Below are 21,218 nucleotides of genomic sequence, written 5' to 3'. Positions count from 1 at the left end.
TAATAAATGGGGTTAAAGGGTTTTGCAGGCTTGAAATTTTTCTTTAAAAAATATGTGATAGTTTATGAACCTAACTATTTTAGCTAATCTCCATCGTTAATCTTTGCTTCTTTTGTTGCGCGTACAAGACTTTTTGAAGCCGATACCGGAATTTACTCATTGAAAAGCATATTACAATTCTTTTTTTAAAATTTATAAATTAAATAATTTATATTCAGTGTTCAATAGTTTTAAATTCGGTTTTTTCCTTGTAAAGTTTAATTTATTTTCTTTGTGATTTCAGCTATAGATCTTCATATTCAAGAAAATCTACTATGAAGAAACTGTTTTCAAATGAATCTCGGAGCCAATTTGATTTTGAGAAGGACTGCTGGATATTAGAAATGGAAATTACACACTGAGATAGAAAGCTGTATCCGTGTGGATATTTAGGAAGATCCAAATTAAATCTAACAAGGCGGAAAGTCCTCATGTTGAAGCTTGAAGAAAGAGGGAGTCATAAAAGCATTTAATGACTGCTTGGAAATATAATTTCAAGTAAATAAAGACTTACAATTGGAGGATGGTTGGTTGGTTGGTTGGTTGGATTTTATTGGCGCAAGAGCCAGAAATGGCTATACTGCGCCAGGCACTAGGTTAATACAATTGGAGGAATAAACTCAAACTGTATCAAACAGTTCTAAAGTGACGAAGAAAAACTATTTTATTTAGTAACAATTATGTATTTTAACTTGTGTTTTACCAAAAGGATAGCGACGTTAATTTTAAAAAATGAAGGTAATGTACAATTACAATTGGATGAAGTTTATTTTATAGTGTGCTTTGTTTTTAAATGAAATTATTATTCTGTGAATTAGTTGTAATGTTTATCATAGATTTTTTTTTCTCAGTTACTGTAGCGTAAATTTTTTTCTACAACTTTGTAATAGATCTTTAAAATTTAAAAATATAACGGTAGAAAATCTTCATAGTAGATAGTGAATATATTGTTGAAACAGAGAGCAAAAAAAAGTAGCTACAACTCAATGTGTAAAAAAGATCTTCGAGAGTAGTCATTCAAATTCAAGTATTGATTCTGATGCCACTGTCACGGACTAGGCAGAGTCGCAAATTTTTTTAACGTCCCAGAGTATCAGGTTTAACAGTCCAGAAAACTTTAATAAGAGAAAGGATTACTATCTATTCCGAATATTGGAACAGTAAAGAAGCTACCTCAGGCAGTGCTGTTGGATTGAAGGTAGATGTAATAACTTTTAACTAATTGTTTACATAATTATTATGTTGGGCTCTTTTTTTTTATCTATGGGCATTTAGAGTTTTATATTTTTTTTCCTAATATATTTTATAATTTTAATATAATTAATTAAGTCAGTTTCTTTTTCGAAAACAATTATTTACTTCTTAACAACCGTTACTAGTTAGAGCTTAATTCGATAGATGGCACCACCACGGTTTAACGATCTCATGAACCTAGATACGTCGTGGAGGAAGGAACCAATGAGAAAGCAGAAGGAGGAGCCAAGTGGTAGCTTCGACACTGAGGATCGCCATTTTTATTATTCTAATGATTTTTTCTTTCCAGGTTAGGTGACTTGCTGTTTTAGCCATCTTTTGGCTAGAGCACCCCCGGGATGGAAACGACGCGCGTCATTAGAAAAATTAGAATATATTTAAAATTAGAATATATTTTTTTTTAATTCTTAAAATAACTTAATTATCTAAGCCCAATATTTTTAATAGAATGATTGATTGTAATTATGATGCGTGTACGACCTGATATGTAAAAGCTGCCTGATCCAAATGTTTCCAACTTGCAAATATTTTACTTTAGAAAAAAATAAACTTGATTATGTTTAAAATTTAAATCTCTAATCTCAATTATTATGTGTAAATTTATTATTACTGTTTCTACTAAAGTTCTTCTTTTTTAGCAACGATGCTTCAAGATTTAGTTAGGGTTATCGTTTGTACCGCATGGTACATGTTTTCGAATAATTCCTTAGTAACTTTTTCCATATGTTGTATCTTAAATTTTAAGTAACACAACGCANTTTTAGCCATCTTTTGGCTAGAGCCCCCCCGGGATGGAAACGACGCGCGTCATTATTTTAAAAACTTAATTGAATAGTTTATAGATGACTGCTGCGCTGCTCAATGCAAAACTCTTTTGAATTTGGGTAACGATGAATTTTATTTTGATGGAATAAGTGCAAAAGTCGACAGTGACTTTCCTCGTGCTTTGAACTACCTGTATGCCAAATTCAATCGCTATTTAAAATCGAACAATTTAAATCAAATGAATTTAGATAGTGTTTATTGATTAGTAGATGTAGTTTTAATCTCTTTACCAAATATATGTGATTATATATATCTTAATATGTTGAGTTATTCTAGGTTCATTTCCGGTTTTATACTAAGAAGTACTTGTAGCTAATGTTGGCTGGAAACCTGTAATAAATTGTCCTAATTCTTTTTAGTGATAAATGAATTGTAGCTGTATCACCCTAGATGCTGAAATACTCTGGGTTTTGAGAACCGTCATCATTCGTATAGGACAAACACAAACATTGGCAAAGTCTTGGAGCTTATGTTTCCAGGTAGTACCATTGCAGCCAACTTTTCATGCAGTGAAAAGAAAACTTCATACATAGCTGTTTTTTGGCTTGCCCCACATTCCAAGAGTCTTCTTCTAAGAGATTTGGAAGAAAAAAAATTGTGCTTCTTTTTGATGAAACCCTCAATTCCAAAAATTTAAAGAAACAGATGGACATTTATGCCGAATTTTGACTTGACATGTTTACGAATCTTTTAAGTACAATTTTGCCATTGTATTTAAACAATGCTTTGCAGTTGTCAATGAATGGTCCAATCGTAATTTGAGGAACACATTCGTAATGAATACAGCCAACAACTCATAAATATTTGGACATGTTCGTTACACGTTATACATGCCTTTCGCAAAGGCTTTGAAACTTTTGATTGGGATATAGAATTGTTTTTATATAACATATATCACTTNAATTTCATCATTTATTTGTATCAGTACAAGTCGTTTCTGCATTAAATTTCATTTGATTCTGATGATTCTTTCATGGTGTTGCATTTTCTACAAACAGCAGTTTATAACATATATCACTTTTTCAAATATTCTCCTGCTAAGAGAGAAGACTTTGCAACAATATCTGGGATACGTTTCCCTTTAAATTGTTTTTCCCATAGATGGATTCAAAACATTATTGCATGTGAAAGAGCATTAGAAATTTTTACTCACCTACTTACTTTTGAGAAATAAATTGAAAAAGGGAAATTTCAGGAGTCACCAGCAAAATCATTCCAAACTTGCGGGAAAATATTAAAGATCTTTTGTTTCCTGTAAAATTAAACATATGTTTAAGTGTTGCGAAAACCTTAGAGCCTTTTCTCAAAACTTATCAGTCAGACAACCCTTTAATTCATGGCTGAGGATCTGAAGAAAGATTTGATTTTATTGCAACAATATTGTTCGTGTGTAAATTAAAACATTTAACAGAAGCTTCGGAAGCAGAAAAACTTATTATAGGCGACTCTATTCTAATTGAAAGTGTCATAAAAAGGATATTAATAAAAAACATGGAAGACTTATTGGAAAGTGCAATAGCATATTCTAAAAGATACGAAATAAATCTATTTATGGAAAAGAAACATCACATAAGAAGGATTGCTCAAAAATATTAGACAAACATTCAAAAACTGGGACTGAGTATTGTTTAAAAGAAAAGGATTTACAGCAGTGTTGGGCATTATGATCATCTTATGCAAGGACAAAATCCAAACTTAAGCCAATGTCTTAAAATTTCGATTTGACATATCAAAGCCACCGATGGACATTAGAAAGCGTTAAAAGGATTCTTACACTTTCCTCCGCCCGCCCAATTAAAAATATCAGTTTCTCCGGCAGTTTAAGTAAAACTAGAGATTCTCTGCCATTTTTGAAAGGAATACTCTGACCTAATATCAATAATGAAAAAAATCAGAGAACTTTAAGAAAATATTGCTATAGGGAAATTTAGTTTGTTGCTTAGCGTTAACTGCACTAGTGACAGTTGCAGCAAATGTAGGAAAGTTCAGCAAGTTGAAATTGACTAAAAAACTGCCTCATAACAACAATGACTGATGAACACCTGAATTCGTTGCTTTGATTCAAAACAGAAAAAGATATTGTTGATGATATTATTCTTGATAAGTTCATCAAATGAATCGCCATCATTAAATCAATAGGCTTAAAATAAAATTTTGTTGAAGCAGAAACAAAATCTTTACAAATATATCAACAAACAGAAATCTGTAATATCTACAAAACAATTCACCTTGTTTTCTAAACAAACAAACCGATTTTTAAGCGGATGTTATCTCACCTGGTCCTTACGAATTTCCCGAACATCGCTATTGCCTTCTCATTATTTAAAACTATTGTGACTGCATCAGTTCAGATAATTAAAGCATGTGTATAGTCTTAGTTTCATATACAAACAATTTAATAACGTTTACATGTTACAGTAATAAAAAACGACTGGGTTATTTGGCCTAAATACACCCATAATATCAGGGAAGTAGCGCTGATATTATATATATATACCAAATGCATCCTATTTTAACTCGGTTGCTGCTGAAGAGAGCACTTCCTCAGCGAGTGAAAGAGAGGGCATACAACAGAATGTCCCTAACATTGTAGATTTGATTGCAGACATTAATCACAGAATTCCTGCAAATATATCTGTTGACTGTAGGAGGGACATCATTGTTAAAGAATTATGTTCCTTCAACATTGAATCCAAATGCAGAGAAAAGGGCTCCTTACTTCCCCTCTGCTTCACAGATCCGGACAAATGGGGAATGGAAAAGAAATAATTCAAATAAACCCAATAGAAACGAAAGATATGAGGTGGGGTAAACTGAAGAACATGAGAATGTAATTATTCTTCAATCTACTGGTTTGTTGGTAGATAAAAGATATCCTTTTCTGGGAGCTTCCATTGATGGAAAAATGATGTGTGATTGCCATCCACCTGCAATCATCGAAATCAAGTGCCCCTATTTCATTCCTTTTTCTTAGATAAAGAAGGATGTTTGAAGTTGAAGCATCCTTACTACAATCAAGTTCAAGGACAAATGGCAATTTCGTTTTTTATGACATATTTAGATACTTGGTATATATCCCCCTCGACAATTTTTTCGGTCATTCTGTCTGGGAACTTTGTCTTAGACACTCATCCTAAAAGCGCTTAGTTCTAGTTTTACCTTTTGTTTAATGTAGCATTTCATATATAAAAAAAATTATACTTTCTTACTGATGTAATTCTGTTCCTGTAAATAAAATGTGATCTTTTATTGGCTATAAAAAGAACTTGAAGTGAGTCATATGCTCTTTTCCATTGCATGTCAACAGATTCAAAACCTAAACACAATAAATGGCCTATTGTAGCAGAATTTTGGTGTTTTTACCAAAGAGCCCTGGCAACAGGTAATATGTACTCCTAAAAAACATTCTTAAAAATCATTTAATAGAACAGATTGTCGAAAAGATACTGCCAGTGCATCAACAGATCTTTTGCGAAGATGTACCAAAGCAAAAATCCAAACGAATGTTTCCATAGTTGCATATGGGCGAAATGTCTGAAAGAGGTAAGGAAATACCGATACCGGCGTGGTATTACTTGATTTCGCTGAAGCCTTCGACACGGTAAGTCATCCTCACATCTTCGCCGCACTCGAACGACTTGATATCTGCAGTGCTTATGGTACCGTGCTTGCGAACCAGTAAGTGACAGTGGGCATGGAGTAGTGTTACGAGGAACGACGGAATTCCGGACTTCTGTTCTGGCCTACGCGGGCGATCTTGCCCTACTAGGTCGGAGCTTGGGTAAACTGGAGACCCTACTAAGCATCGTTCTGTAGGGAATTCGGGATGAAACTCAATGCCGGTAAGTGCATATCCATGCCGCTGAGAGCAATGATGTTGCGAGCAGATGTACATCCCACGGAAGCCGCCCGGCGGAAGGCGGCTGATAACAGGGCGGAATCGTGCCGACTATGCAGATTCCCTTATGAGACAGTACATCACCTTCTTGCTTGACGCCAGTGTCGCCCTCCACCGTATGCGTATTCGCAGGCACAATAGAGTGGCGAATACACTCTCCCGTATCAATCAAGAATACGGCTGGCGAGTCAGGAAGGAATACCCGGTTCGGCTTCCAAACGGTCGTTTGTTGAGGCCAGACCAAATCCTACATGATGGCAGGAGGGCGATCATTATTGACGTCACAATCCGGTACGAGACGAATGGCCCAGATGTCCTGACGAACGCATACGTGGAGAAAGCGTCGAAGTACCAGCCATTGGTTGAAACCCTAACGCTCGAGGAAGAACTGACAGAAGGCGTCACCGTTCACGGTTTCGTCCTTGGCTGATCAAGATGATAAATCAAGTTGCAGAAGTACGCATTAACAAATACAATCCTCTTCATGGGTCATCTTATATTGAGCTACCTCAAGTTATTAAAAATAAAGGAGCAGTAATAAACGTACATAACAATGATAACAGATGTTTTCAATGGGCAATTTTATCTGCATTGCATCCAGTGATCGATAAATCCTTAAATGTGTCTCGAGTGCAGACATACGAACGTTACTCAGATGAACTGAACTTCTCTAATATCAATTTCGCTGTTAAATTGCGCGATATTCCCAAGTTTGAAAAAATTAATTCCATTTCCGTAAATGTTTATGGCATTGCTGATGATAGTAAAATATTTCCTCTAGTAATTACGAAAGAGAACGGCATATTGACCTTCTTTATTTGAAAACTATAAATTCCAACCATTATTGCTGGATAAAGGATTTGTCGCGTCTGGTTCGCACGCAAATATCAAAACATAAGTGTCGAACATTCATTTGCCGACGTTGCTTAATGCATTTTTGGTCGGAAGATTTATTAGAAAATCATATAATATATTGCAAGGAGCATGAAGCCTTGCGTGTAGAGATGCCTCAAGATCCATGGTTGAAATTCGAAAATATTCAACGTGTTTTAGAAGTCCCATATGTTGTCTATGCAGACTTTGAAACTTTAACTCGACCTTTGGATACGCGCGAGCCCAGTTCCGACAACTCATACACTCAAGCCTATCAGCAACACGAAGCTTATAGTTTTTGCTATATAGTTAGCTGTTGGGATGGCTCCAAAACCGAACCAGTAGTTTATAAAGGACCAGGCGCGGACAAAAAATTTTTCGAAGCCATCGTTAAAGACGCGGAAGCGATCCAAGAGCTTTACAAACATCCGAAGCCAATAAGTCCTTTGACAGCTGAGGAACTCAATGCATATGAAAATGCAGCAACTTGCTACCTGTGCGGAAAAGGATTCACAAGCACTAATCATAAGGTAAGTCCTTTTTTTCTGTTTAAATTGTGCAGAACTATCTTTACTTAATATAAGTTTAAAATCTGTAATTCTGCGTAAATTGATCTATTCTTATTAAAATTAAAGGAATAGGTTATAATCAGTTTTTCAGTTTAAATCGTGTATTAAAATAAAAACCGGAAAAATCTTTATTCAATATAATTTTAAAATCTGTAACTAAGTATAATCTATAATCATAATTATTTTTTTTCTTTCTTATTATTAAAATTAAAGAATGTAAAATTAGTAATTTCTTTTAAAAAAAAAAACAAATGAAGTTATACAGCTCTAAATACCGTGGAGCAGCATGCAACAATTGTAATCTTATGGCCAAAGTTCCAAGTTTTCTTCCCGTATTTTTTCATAACTTATCAGGCTTCGATAGCCCTACTTTTATAAGGGAATTGGGTAATGATGATCGAGATATTGATGTCATACCCCAGACGACTGAAAAATATATTTCGTTCTCGCTGCGGTCCTTTATGGACCAAGGACACGTTTTGAGTAAGTTGTGTGACGAGGTGCTTGTACAACTACCAAGTCGCATACGCGGAGGTGATCGTTGGTGAGATGAATGTTGTTGGGTGACTCTGTGCTAGATGGTGGACAGAGGATGAAATCGTGAAAATAGATACAGTAATCGATAGGATAGAAGCTTAAAAAATGATTGCTTCCCCCTCTTTTCGATGCTTTAACATCCTACATGAAATTGTGGTCATTATTTCTCGACACGCCACATCTCTTACATTGAATCGACCTTCATATACATGATTTTCTGCCTTAGATAGCAGTAAGATATTTATGTATGAATTACACAACTTATATATAAAAATAAATAGGTTCTTTATGCAAAATTGTTATTTTCGGATAAGGATTCGCTTCTTCACTATAAATCCACACTGGGATATATATCCTAAGTAATTTCCAGCTTATAACTTTACAAGTACTCCGGCCAAAAAAGCGTACCTACACAATGATGGCAGTTTAATGCTGTGGAAAAATGAACAGGTAAAAGCTACATTGTAGAGAAGTTAAATATTTTTAAAAAATAGCATTATCTGAACAGTAAGATGTTGGCAATTTTTAGTGGCAAAGAGGGCTGCAATCAATTATAATTTTGCAATTGGAGAATCGTTAAAGAATTGGCCAATAACGTTGGCTCTGCAGCTGAATTCAAAATTTTAACAAATACAGATTTGTATGAAATGTTGGAAAGTTCTTGTAAAAATATTATTTAAGTTGAATTTAAATAGTAATTGAGCAATATAAATGAATTTTCCGCTCTTAGCGCATGTGCCATAGGTGGAGGTTTTGCTCAAGAAGAAAAATTTAGTATCATCATCGTACATTATACGACTCATCCAACATTCATTGCTTGTGAAAAAACAGAAAAAATAAGTCTTTTATGGCAATAAAGTTTAAAAAAGAGCGTGCAAATCATGCCATAAGGAGGTATCGGAGAACTCTGACCAAAATTCAATGGAGACAGTGGTATTTAGACACGAAAGCTCTCGAAACAAAAGCTTACTGATTTATCCGCTGGAAGGCCGAATAAGCATAAAAATGCAAGAGAAACACTGGGGCGCCTCGGGATTGTGACACCCGTGTTTACCTAAATAAGATAAACCCCCTGAGGAACACACCTAAAAATAAGCAATTATTTTTACGAAAGTTAATTTCCATACTTTAAGAGATCAAAATTAGAAACCTGAAACATGGCCAACTCCAGAATATTTTCATAACTCAGTGTTTAAATGAAGTTAAAAACAGAAAAAGTAAAAGCGTGAAGATGAATAATGTAACTAAGTGGATTGTTATACCGACACCATCATAACACAAGCGTCTTTTTAAAAATTTAGGAATTAAACCATGTTTATCTAAATTTTCAAAAAGAATTTTATATAAATTCTTTTCTGTACTACGCACACTAAAGTACTGTCCACATTAAGATGCCCGCATGCGCTCCTGCTCAACCTTTTAAAAAAAAAAAAATTCTGTTTTGTCGAATAAATTGCTGATGCAGAAAAATACAGTTTAACTAAGGATTTCATAAATATTATTCACATCTGGTAAACTAAAATGAATAACAGTATTATCCTGGTGAACGACACCAGCGTTTACCTAAATAAGGCAAACACCTTGAGGATTTGAGCTGATTGTTAAGCTTAGTGGCATCAGTGCCACGATCTGTGAATTAGCTTGAGCATGTTTATCAAAAGCTGAACTGTAATCACTAAAGCACTGCAGTCCTCAGTTATGAAAAACTAGGATAAACCCAAGGAACGAACTCAAGAGGTATTTCTATGTAACTATAAATTTAAAGCTCTAAAGATCAAAATAAATCAATTCGAACTTTATTAAAAACAAGTACAAACAATTTAAAAATAGTAATCTTTTATAAATCTGAATAAAAACATTTTGTAAATAGCAATTACCTATCAATGTACATGGTAAATAAATATCAGCGTTAAAGAACAAATAATTCATAAATATAAAAAATAACATCTAAATAATTATATCACAGTTTTGAAATCTTTTAGGAAAATAACTTTTTACATGCTTAGTGCTTTAATTTTGGAACATTTGGAAATAGCAAATGGAATATTCAATTTAAAAGAAGTTAAAATACAATTAACTAAAATTGAAACAATTCAAATTTGGCAAAACAAAGAAAAAATTGATTACCGGTAATTATCACAGCATACAAAGCTTCCTACTATTAACTATTTAGGTAGCTTCTAACTAATTTCAATCAAAATACAAGGTTAAACCTAAATTACATTTTAAGAGCAATAAAGAAAATTTCTGAACTGTACTTAAATACTGATCTTTAACAGACTGTATAAATTCTTGTTTTCATTTCCACGAATTCTTTGAAAATCTAAATTACCACAAGAGTAATAACTTTCTCAGGGTGTCAAAAATAATATATTTTTTAAGAATGTAATCTACAACAGTTAGCAAAGAATTTAGAAATTCTTTGTTAATATTGTTGAAAATTCTAAAACCAAATTTCACCCAAAACAAATACTTCTAGAGCAGTTTCTCTAACATAATATTCCAGGAAAATTGGTATAAAATCTAAAAGATAAAATTTTCTCATTTTTTAAATACATGTATTATAGTCATCATACAATTACAAAGTAAATGGAAATCCACAATTTCCACAAAGCCAGCAGAGTGCAAAGCACACTTAATATTATATTTCTAAATTGCATCTTGTGTTATATTTACTTAATCTTACATCTAAAGTAATTTTCTAAATTTAATGCTTTAATTAAATTCACACAAACAAAGCAACATAAAAAAAGGTCAATCAATAAATATATTAAGTATTACATATACAGTGGTGACTAGCCTTATGCAGATCACACACTGATTTTTTTCACATAAGTGTAGAGATGTCCATTAATTACTAATTTGTTGTTGTTAATTTACGTCGCACTAGAGCTGCACAATGGGCTATTGGCAACGGTCTGGGGAACATCCCGGAGAAATGATCCGCAGACATGCCATCACAATTTTGATCCTCTGTGGATGGGATGGCACCCCCATTTCGGTAGCCCGACGACACGCGCGCGAAGTCTAGCACTTTACGGTAGCACAGTTTAACGAGGACCAATACCGCACACCCTCGGTCCCTACGCAGACTGATCCAAGTGGTCACCCACCCGCACACTGACCGCAGCCAGTGATGCTTGACTTCGGTGATCTTGGAACGATCAGTCCACTGCGGGACCCATTAATTATTGAAATGGTAGCACTAATTAAATAGGGTTTCACTCAATTTTAGAAAAAAAAATTCCCTGACTTTTCCAGGTACATCAGATAAATTTCAATAAAAATCCATACTATATTTTATATAGTCCACACAATTTTTCTTTAGAAAACTTAACTTAAAAAGGAATTTTATAAAATAATTGTATTTGATGCTAGAATTATTAACTCAAAACATAATGACTTCTTATCGTCACTGATAATTCCAAGACTGGTTATTTTCCAGGAATGATATAGGAATTTCCTAGGTTAATAGTAAAAAATTGCATTTATCCCTGAATATCCAATGCTTTTTAGAGCTAAAATGAAATTCCCTGACAATTCCAAGTTTTTCCTGCTCTCTCTGAACCGTGGCAGTCCTAATAAATGATTTAATTCCACACATAGCTATTTTTATGCAAATAGAAAATAAATAAGAGTGAGACAAGTATCATGAAAGAAAAAGATTTGAAATGAGAAAAAACAGACAAGACATCAGAACTGCCAATATTTACAAACAAAAAAAGGGGATTTTTAAGAAAGTAAATAACAGGATTAAAGAGCCTTTAAAGACATAATTTAAAATACAAAGATTTCAAATATATATGTTACTAATGAATAACTATTTTATTAATTAATTAGTAACTACTAATAATTAACTAGTGACATTTCCTTTTTGATAATGTTTTTACTAGATATCAAAATATTCTTCTCTTTTGTTAAAACTTTTCAATATAGGGAATCTTAAAAATTTTATGTAATATTTTAATATAAAATAAGAAATTATAGTGATTAAGATGCATGATTCATCTTAATAAATGCCTTTATAAATAGCTTAAAAAACACAACTGAATCTGTAATAAATAAATTTTAAAAAATAAATTAACAATATGAAATACTGATTAATAAAACTTAGATTAAATTATGAGAACAAACAGCTTCTTAATATTAAACTTTAACCTGAAAGAATTTTTTTGGCAAGATTCTGACATTTTTTCTACCACTTCACTATAAAATGGCAAGAATTTAATGTAACAAAAATATACGCGACACATATATAGACGTAAATTACATTAAACATACTTTCAAGATTGTCTTAAAAAAAAAGTCAACATAAAATACATTCAAACATAAAATTAAGAATAAAAAATACTTGATCACCAATCGTTCTATCGTTTCTTTAAAAACAGAAAGCATTGGAGCTCATTGATAGAATATCAGGAAGGTATTAAGAAGTAATTAAAATCATTAACAATAGATCACATTTAATTGTTTCAAAACATTTGACTAAAATTTTGGGTAAAACCACTGCACTGGCTAAACATACTCAGGCAAAGGTGCTGTAAACTAATAATGATACAGAAACAAATTACAAAAATTGGGAACTCAAAATTTAAAAAAGATCAATATTTTAGAACTGTAGAATAACCCTGTATTTTTTAACAGTAGAAGATAAACTTTTCCTGACCATTTATATAATGTTTCTCTGACATTTAACTACAAGCTTAACATCGGCACTTCTATTATTTTTACCTTCAAACAAGGAAAAAAATTTTGGAAGTGAAGCAGAGATATTTAGATCTATAACAAACAATTTGTCTATAACAAAAAATATTTGTCCTTTCAAATGAAAAAACTAGTCAAGGATCTTTTCTCAATTAATTTTAAACAGATTTATACTCTTTAAGAATTAGATTTTGAATTTACTAATAAGAATTACATTTTATGAATTAAATGAAGAATTATATGTCAAAACTAAGAAAAGCTCAAGATTAAATATTTCTCTGACCAACATAAACCTAAAACTAAAGCTCAACAACTTTTCCCATAAAAAGGATTAGGTCGTTCTTACAATTATAAATTAAAAATACAAAGGGGTGGTCAATAATGAACTCAGCACAATGAGTTCTACTATACTTATTCATCATTACAGCAGTTGATGCAGCAACTTCAGTTCCCTCTTCATTTACTTCTAGAACTGCTTTGTGAATTACATCAGACACATAAAGGTTTTCTTTGTCACACATTTGATCAAAGTGAGCACCTGCTTCAAATGCTCGTCTCAAACCTAAATTTTTTAAAGCGTTTTTCAAGGATTTTGAGTACTCCAAATGAAGTTTTGGTAAAGCCACTTTAACTTCAGTTTCACACAAGGTTTCATTCACATGTCTCAAGAACTCAGTCGTTATTTGTTGTTCTAATTTATCAACTCCATTTCGTGAATTTGGCAGCAACAATAACATTGCTAAGTTTTCACCTTTATAGGGCAATTTGAGAGCTTTGAATGAATTATCGTTAGCATAAAAAAACTTCTCTTTTAAGTGCATCATTTCAACGAGCTTAGGTTCATCATCTAAACCCTTATTATAAAAATGCTGTAAAAAAGTGGATTTTTCTTTAAAGGCATGCAACCAAAACCCTCTAAAGTAGACAGCATTTAAAATTACCAATTTAGTGTCAGAATCCAAAGAGTCAAGTAAATGTGAAATCTTATTTTCTGTCTTAGTTTTAATCCAGTCGTTAGCTTTCTTCACAGCTGCTGCAGAATCATTCATAAAATCAACATCTACAAATAGTGCATGGAAGAAATCTCTTAGTGATTTTTTAAAATCCTCTTGAACTGAAAGATTACAATCCCCAAACACCACATTTGCAACATTCAATGTGCACAGGTTGGATGTTTTATTTATTTCAGAAAATAGATGGTGAAAGCTAGTTTTGACATCTCCAGACTCTACTTTAGCTACTTCATATCCAAGAACAGTAGTCATCTCCTCAGCTGTTTCATGACTGGATCCAATAAATCCCATTGCAAGAGCACTTGATATACTAAATGGAGAAAAGAAGACATTTCCAATTTCTTTCGAGAGTTCTTTAAGAAGGTTAATTCCTAAATAATTTATAGCTTCAGATATAGCTTGGTGAGAATCCTAAAATAAAATAAAAAGTTATCTTAGAATTTTTTTTAGTTATACATAAACTAAAAGATTTTTGGGGAGAGGCTTTCACAAAAATTAATTGGTACTATAACAAAGATTCCATCAAAAACTTTATAAATACTCTATTCTACAAAAAATTCAGGCAAATTTATTTACCAATGAACCGACTACGATATAGCTCTTAGGTATGCTTGTTAAAGTGAAAACCAATCAAATTCGAAACTGAAAAACAATACTCTTGAATATTCTCCTTGATAAAAATATGAAGAATTTTTCTAAAAGATTATTACCGAGAATTTTACCTTTCTACTTTTACCTGTCTCAAAATAAGATAGTATTGATTCTAATAAAAGAGAAGGGGAAAAAATCAGTGATCAGTGTTTTATTATGGAAAAAAAAAAAAAAACTAAAATTCAAGATAATACAACAGTTCCAGAGTCCATCACTGATTTATATAAGCACAAATAGAATTACCACTTTTTACAGTTATTTACAATTCCATGTTAGTTTACATAAAATTTCAGGTACAGAAAAAAAGTTCAACAAAATTCAAACTAAATAAAAATAATATTTTTAACACTGGATACTTTTAAAGATTAAAGACAATTTAATTAAAACTTAAAATCAATCAACTTAATATCAATGATTTTAATTAAATTATTAAAATGAGTGATTTAAGTAATCTGATTTATCAATGACTTAAATTAAATAACAAAAACTAGCAATTTAAGCAGGGTTGGCAGGTTTTTGACATGTGACAGTTTTTGACAGTTTAAACCATGNAAACCAGTATTATACCCTTGTCATGTCAAAAACCACTTTTTGACGTCAAAAACCCAACCCTGAATTTAAGTGATCTGATTTTATAATAAAAAACAATAATTCAAGAATAATTGATTTAAAGAATTGTAAAAATGAGTGAAGATAATTTGTTATGCTTCAACAAAACGATTGAGAAACTACAATAACTTAGATTATGTGCGGTAAATACTTAAATGTGTTATTCTATTCAAAAATTCAATCTTTTAGTTTATTTTCCTAAAGAAAAGTATTGTAGTTTTTATCATGGTTCAGATGTTGCCATGGGCTGCACATCAAGAGCTAGCGGCCACAGGTTGTGCACCTCTTGTTTACATTAAAATTTCATAAAGCTAAATAATAACAATTATAAAAAGGCAATGAGGGGAAAAAATACAGGAGAGAGTAATTGAAGAATTTCCTTCTTTCTCCATTTATATTACTTATTATATTACTTATTATATTATTATATACATATTACTTATGATAAAAAAAGTGAATTAAGCATTAAAAAAATGCAAACATGAGATTACTTTATAAATTAATCAAAGATAATGTGTAAAATTTACATTATTTTATTTATTCAATTATTGATTCAATACAATGATCAAATAAACTTTAATAAGTAAAAATAAAGCTGGGAAATTTATTATTTACATAAATAAACTGATTAAAAAATGTCCCAATTTCAAAATACAACATTTTATCAAAATTAGTAATTGGGATCAGGGGTCAAATAGTGATTCGTTGGAATACCTAATATTCGGCTAATAAAATCAACCGAGTACCAAATATGCAGTGGCACCAAATATTCTTGAACGAAAATTTTAAAGCCCTAACATCTCCAATTTTCCTAATACTGTATTTCCAAGAAAATAGAATAAATAGAAAAGTATCCTAAATAGAAGAAATACAAGCCCTTATGAAATCCTTTTTGATTGCTGGAAGATAAAAATGTCGAAAGAAATCGCTAGATAAAAAAAAGAAAGAAAAAAAATAGTTCTTAATTTTTAAATGAAAAATTTAACACTTAAAATCTTATTTTAACTTTTCCAGATGCAATTTAACATTAAGAAAAAAGTGACAATATAAAGAAATAATAAAAAGCAAAAAAGAAACAAAAAAATGCTTTATTTCTTAAAATATAACTTCAAAGTTAAAAACTACAGCTTTCATTGTTATTGGTTGTTTTACCATGCACAAAAAGCGATAAGTAAAGAATAATCATATTAGAAGCGTAAAAATAAAAAAAATTCTTAATTCTTCAAATAAAAAGTGTTGAAAAAACAACCAAATTGATATAAAACTTAACTCAGTGGTGCTACAGCCCATAGACAGCCAAGGCCTACTTGTGCTCATCTTAGTTTTTTTGACCTTGAGCTCTGGAGTGAGGGGGCAGATGTTCCGGTTAGGTGGTCATCCGAATTCAAAACCCCCAGTGTTTAGTTCCCAAGGTACTCATTTTGTTAATTCACAACTAATGTTACTTATTTGTACAACTGCAAACAAAGGCATGAAATACTCCACTTTTTATAAGATATTATGAGGATAAAAACTACCTGCCAAATCAAGGCCTTGAAGTAAAATTATGTTTCTTCTCAACTTTTTTCTAGAAACTCATTTTTCTCAACCTTTTCCATATATTGCAGAGTCCACATTTTGCCTGAGTACAATCGAAACTTTTTATGAGTTAAAGTTTAATTCTAAGTGATAGAAATATTTGTAAGAAATAAAGAATGTTTAATTTGATTAAAAATAATTGAACAACTTAGACGATTTAATGATATTTTCAATTCTCTGCTGGATTCCAGTGCAGAATCACGAGATTGGCCTCAGGTTACCAAAAATTTCAATTGTAATTTTGCGGAATTTTTTTTGTAGGGAAGTGTGTCTGCGAAAAAGAGTGAAATTTCCTGAAGGTTCTGATATGGGTATGGTAGTGGAAATTGTTGAAAGTCAATTCAGTAAGAGAAAATATAATCACGGTTAATGTGAGAATGAATAGCAAATGAGAATGAGGTAGTAATCTAAGAGTGAGTAATAAATGTTTTTGGCAGTCAAAATGTTCTTCAGTCCTTCAAAGAAATCTTGTTACGCTAAATTTATGAAACGTTAGTACTGGGAAAAGAAGAAACTGATCGAGTTCGGGACTTAAGCAGGGGTCTGTCTAAGTTTTTTTGAAAGGTACCTATTTTGTGAAAATTAAGACATAATTTGTGAAAAATTAAAAATTATATAAAAAAATCAATACAAAATCATGGTAAAAATATAGATTTATCGTTTCTTAAGGGATACAAAAATAAAATTTGGAGAAAAAGTATTTCCTGAAGCTACCGTTTTTCCTAAAGTTGAATTTGTGAAACTACCGTTTTACTTAAAATTGAATTTGTGAAGGTACCGCTAAACGGTAGTAAATTCGGCCTGGACAGATCACTGTTAAGGCATAAAAGTACAAATCACATTCATCTAACGAGGCCGTAAATTTTTTCAGAATGTTCACAAATAAGATATTTTTATTATTCTGAAAAGCAGGGGCAATTGTATGCCAAACCGAAAAATCCTGAAAATTTCTCGAAAATCATAAATTACACATTTCAAAAAGATGAGTGAATTTATGAATTTAAATCATCTATATTTTCAAAAAATTCTAAATAAATTACATGCAGCATAATTTTAATGAATTATACATAAGTTTAGTTTTATGTCTAATTACACTTATTATTCTACCAGAAAGAATATTTAAAAATGAAAGAGATGCCAAGCATAAATTCGATTTCTAATATTTCTAAATAAAGCATAAAAAATTTTTTATATACATAAATGTGATCAATAATTTCTTGAAACTTCTGGAAATCATCTCTGGAAAAGTTTCGTGTGTACATACAATATTAAGAAGATGTCGGAGATATTTCGGAATCGTGATCTGCCACAACAAGTGCAATTGACAAGGCGCTAAATTAATTTTAAACGGAAATTTAAAAAAACAAACAAAATGATAGATGTTTGCATGGGGGTGGCTATGAGTTATACCCCTGTATAACTCATAGATTTCAGTAATACTGTAATGTTTTTCTTCAGTTCCTCGTGGCTCGCTGCCAGGAAGTTGCTAAGATTTGGCAATTATTTTACCACAGATCACGATCCCCCTCATTTCAATTGTAGTTGGTGCTGAGTAGAAACACCCAGCATTAAAATATTCTAATGTATATCAGTAGTTTTAAAAAGATGTTTCGGCATCGTGGATTGCGACAAAATAATCGCAAGTCTTAACAATGATACGGAAATATCCCCAGGTGCGTAAAGAGTATGAAGAATATTTTACACCTAACAAAAAGGAAAGTTTGGTATTCATATTTGAAATTAAAAAATAGCTAAGATTGTTTTGCTGTAACAATTCCTAATTTCGTAGTACGTTAAGCCTAATGCGAAATCAAAAAATTAATAACAGAAGTCGCACACACACATCTAATACTAATTGCTCAAAAAACAGTCTAAAGAATACACAAAATTTAATAACACTTTCACTTACTACAGTATCCATTATTTCTCATTTCTTCTGTATCATCTTCTTCTACCAAAAAAAAATAGTTTTCAAACTGTTTCACTAAAGTTGAGTTGAGTTGAGTAATTCGGCTCAAATGGCGGGCATGCATCTTGGCCAAAGAATACCTAAGGAGGCCTTTTCATTTCAATTCTAACCTTCAGNAAATAGTTTTCAAACTATTTCACTAAAGTTGAGTTGAGTTGAGTAATTCGGCTCAAATGGCGGGCATGCATAATGAAAAATTTACAAATTAGAGACCGTTTACACTGCATGCATTTCACGCTCATATAATCGACGTCGAAAAAATAGGAGAATCTGATTGGTGAGTTTCTCACTTTCCTTTGCTGTTGTTGTTTTGTTGTTAATTTACGTCGCACTAGAGCTGCACAATGGGCTATTGGCGACGGTCTGGGAAACATCCCGGAAGATGATCCGAAGACATGCCATCACAATTTTGATCCTCTGCGGAGGAATGGCACCCCCGACCCGACGACCTGCACTCGAAGTCGAGCACTTTACGGTAGCACAGTTTAACGAGGACCAATACCGCACACCCTCGGTCCCTACGCAGACTGATCCAAGTGATCACCCACCCGCACACTGACCGTAGCCAGTGATGCTTGACTTCGGTGATCTGCTGGGAACCGCGTCTTAATGATCACTGCGGGACCACATTCCTTTGCAGCTGTGAACAAAAGTGCATGTTGTGAGATTGGCAATTTATTTGATTAAATTTAATATGTTAAAGCAAAGAGGAGTACAGAAAGAGACATCACTTTGGGTTTGAATATGCATGTTAGTTTGAAACAAACTAACATACATTTGTTAGATTGAAACAAGAACGGTTCCATGCCTTTGGCCCTTCTCCCTTCCCTCTACTCCTCTTTTCACGTACTACGATATTTTTCCTTTTCTTATTATTTTTCGTTTTTAATTAATAAAAATATTTTTTTTAAATTTCCATGATGCTTTCGTTTAGAACTATGTTTAATGTAGTTTTCAGTTCCATATAATTTGCCAACTTAAAAGATTTTAATCTATATGAAAATCAAGAGAGAAACTAACGTATTTCCTTCTTCTATGACTCTCCACAATCCATGCTAATGGTTAAAGCATGCGAATATTAAAGGTCTCCGCCACCTGTAGCCCATTTCATTTGTCAATTTAATGCCTATGAACAGTTAAAACTTCACGTAAATAATGGCGGCATCTTATTTTCAATTCAATAAAACGAAGAAAAAAATACTATTCCGTTTTTTTCTGTTATAAAAAATTTAGAAGTAAAACTTTACAAAAATTTTTTAAGTTATAGAAATTTCAATTTTAGCAAAAACCTGCCCGTTGAAGAAAGTTTCGCTGAAGAGAGATCGGGTGAAGAAAAATATAAATTTCTAAATTTATAATGATTGAGAATTTTGTCTATTTAGCTAATCTTAACTTCTTTAAGCTAAAAATGGAATTATTAAAATTGAAATTGTATTCTGTTCATTACATTTAAAATTATTTTAACTTTACGAGCAAATAACGTTTAGATATATTTATATCAAACTGAAAATAATTTTTACTTATAAACACACATATGTGAAGTAAATCTTTATTTTTACATAAATTTGTTTAGCATTGATTTGTTTATCATAGCAATAAAGTAATATTAGATAAAAATAAAATATTAAATGTAATTAAAATGAAAATAAAGTATTTTCTTTACTCTACACAAACGACACTTCGGGAAAAAATTTAGTAATAAATACTACCATGATTTAAATTAGTAAATTATTCTCTTTAAAATTTAACATTAACTTCGGTTTGGAAATGACAAAGGGTTAATGTACAATTTTAAATTAGAAGAAAAAGAAATTACCCTTACACACAGAATTATCTCCAAAAAAAAAGTTAGAAAAATTTAGCACGGTAGTCGCCTTAAAAGCTAATTTTGCATATAATACTATTCTCCAAATTTTTTATATATATAATCATTACTAGATGGCAGCACCAGTAACAAAATTGGAAGTTTCATATGCTTATTGATTGTAATGGGATACCTGCAAGTGACGTATAGTGCTGCTTTCAGGACAATTCCTATAGATAAAAAGTCAGGAACTGTCAGCTGCTATGTTAACGAGGGAGAGCACATTTCTAATGGGGGTGCAATGGAGGAATGAAGGATTCGATTAGTTTACTCACACTGACCTATGCCAAGATCAAGACAAAACTATTCACCCCACACCCCTATTCGATGTGAGACTTATGTCTAGTTCTCCTGAAAACCGCCCTATAGTGTAGGTATCTCGATCTACAGGCTGTTGGAGCTTGGCATTTGTTTACATTAGCAACTGTTCTTTTCATTCTATTTTGAGTAAGCCAAGCCCGAAGGTATCAATTCTCTTAAGTGACACATTCTAATTTCTCACAAAGATTTCTGAAAGTTTTCAATTCTTTCTCTATTTATTTGCACAGTATAAAAGTTAAGATTTGGTTATAAAATACGAACATCGGTCTCCCTTTTTGTGTTAAAGGTTAAAAGTAAAATTTTCCAAACATGGCTAGCATGAGAATAATAATTTGTCAGTGGAACATTTGCAGTTATTTAGATCTAAGGGAAACAGTAATTCATCAATGAAAATTCAAAAGTATTTCTGGTTGTCATATTTTAGAACAAATTTATTTCCTTGAATCTAACGGATTTTTTAATTACTATTAGACTGTTTATTATAATTAATAAATATATATTAATAATATATATA

General features: G+C 31.8%; 1 protein-coding gene across 2 annotated transcripts; it reads right to left on the bottom strand.

Moving 5' to 3' along the window:
- Positions 1-9,769: 9,769 nt before the first annotated feature.
- On the bottom strand, positions 9,770-18,575 carry LOC107436515 (intracellular coagulation inhibitor 2). 2 transcript variants are annotated; one of them, XM_016048267.3, is made up of 2 exons: positions 18,460-18,575; positions 9,770-14,123 (listed from the first exon to the last, which is right to left on the bottom strand). In XM_016048267.3, exons 1-2 carry the CDS (start codon positions 18,469-18,471, stop codon positions 12,999-13,001), a joined length of 1,137 nt encoding a protein of 378 aa, XP_015903753.1. In that variant the 5' UTR covers positions 18,472-18,575; the 3' UTR covers positions 9,770-12,998. The 2 variants fall into 2 exon arrangements, with proteins under 2 accessions (XP_015903753.1, XP_042901045.1); XM_043045111.2 differs by lacking the exon at positions 18,460-18,575 and adding an exon at positions 17,747-18,436.
- Between the last annotated feature and the right edge of the window lie 2,643 nt (positions 18,576-21,218).

This window comes from Parasteatoda tepidariorum, chromosome 1, assembly GCF_043381705.1.
Source record: "Parasteatoda tepidariorum isolate YZ-2023 chromosome 1, CAS_Ptep_4.0, whole genome shotgun sequence".
Classification (NCBI taxonomy): Eukaryota; Metazoa; Arthropoda; class Arachnida; order Araneae; family Theridiidae; genus Parasteatoda; species Parasteatoda tepidariorum.
The sequence above is the reverse complement of the archived record's forward strand: the minus strand, read 5'-3'. Positions and strand labels throughout refer to the sequence as shown.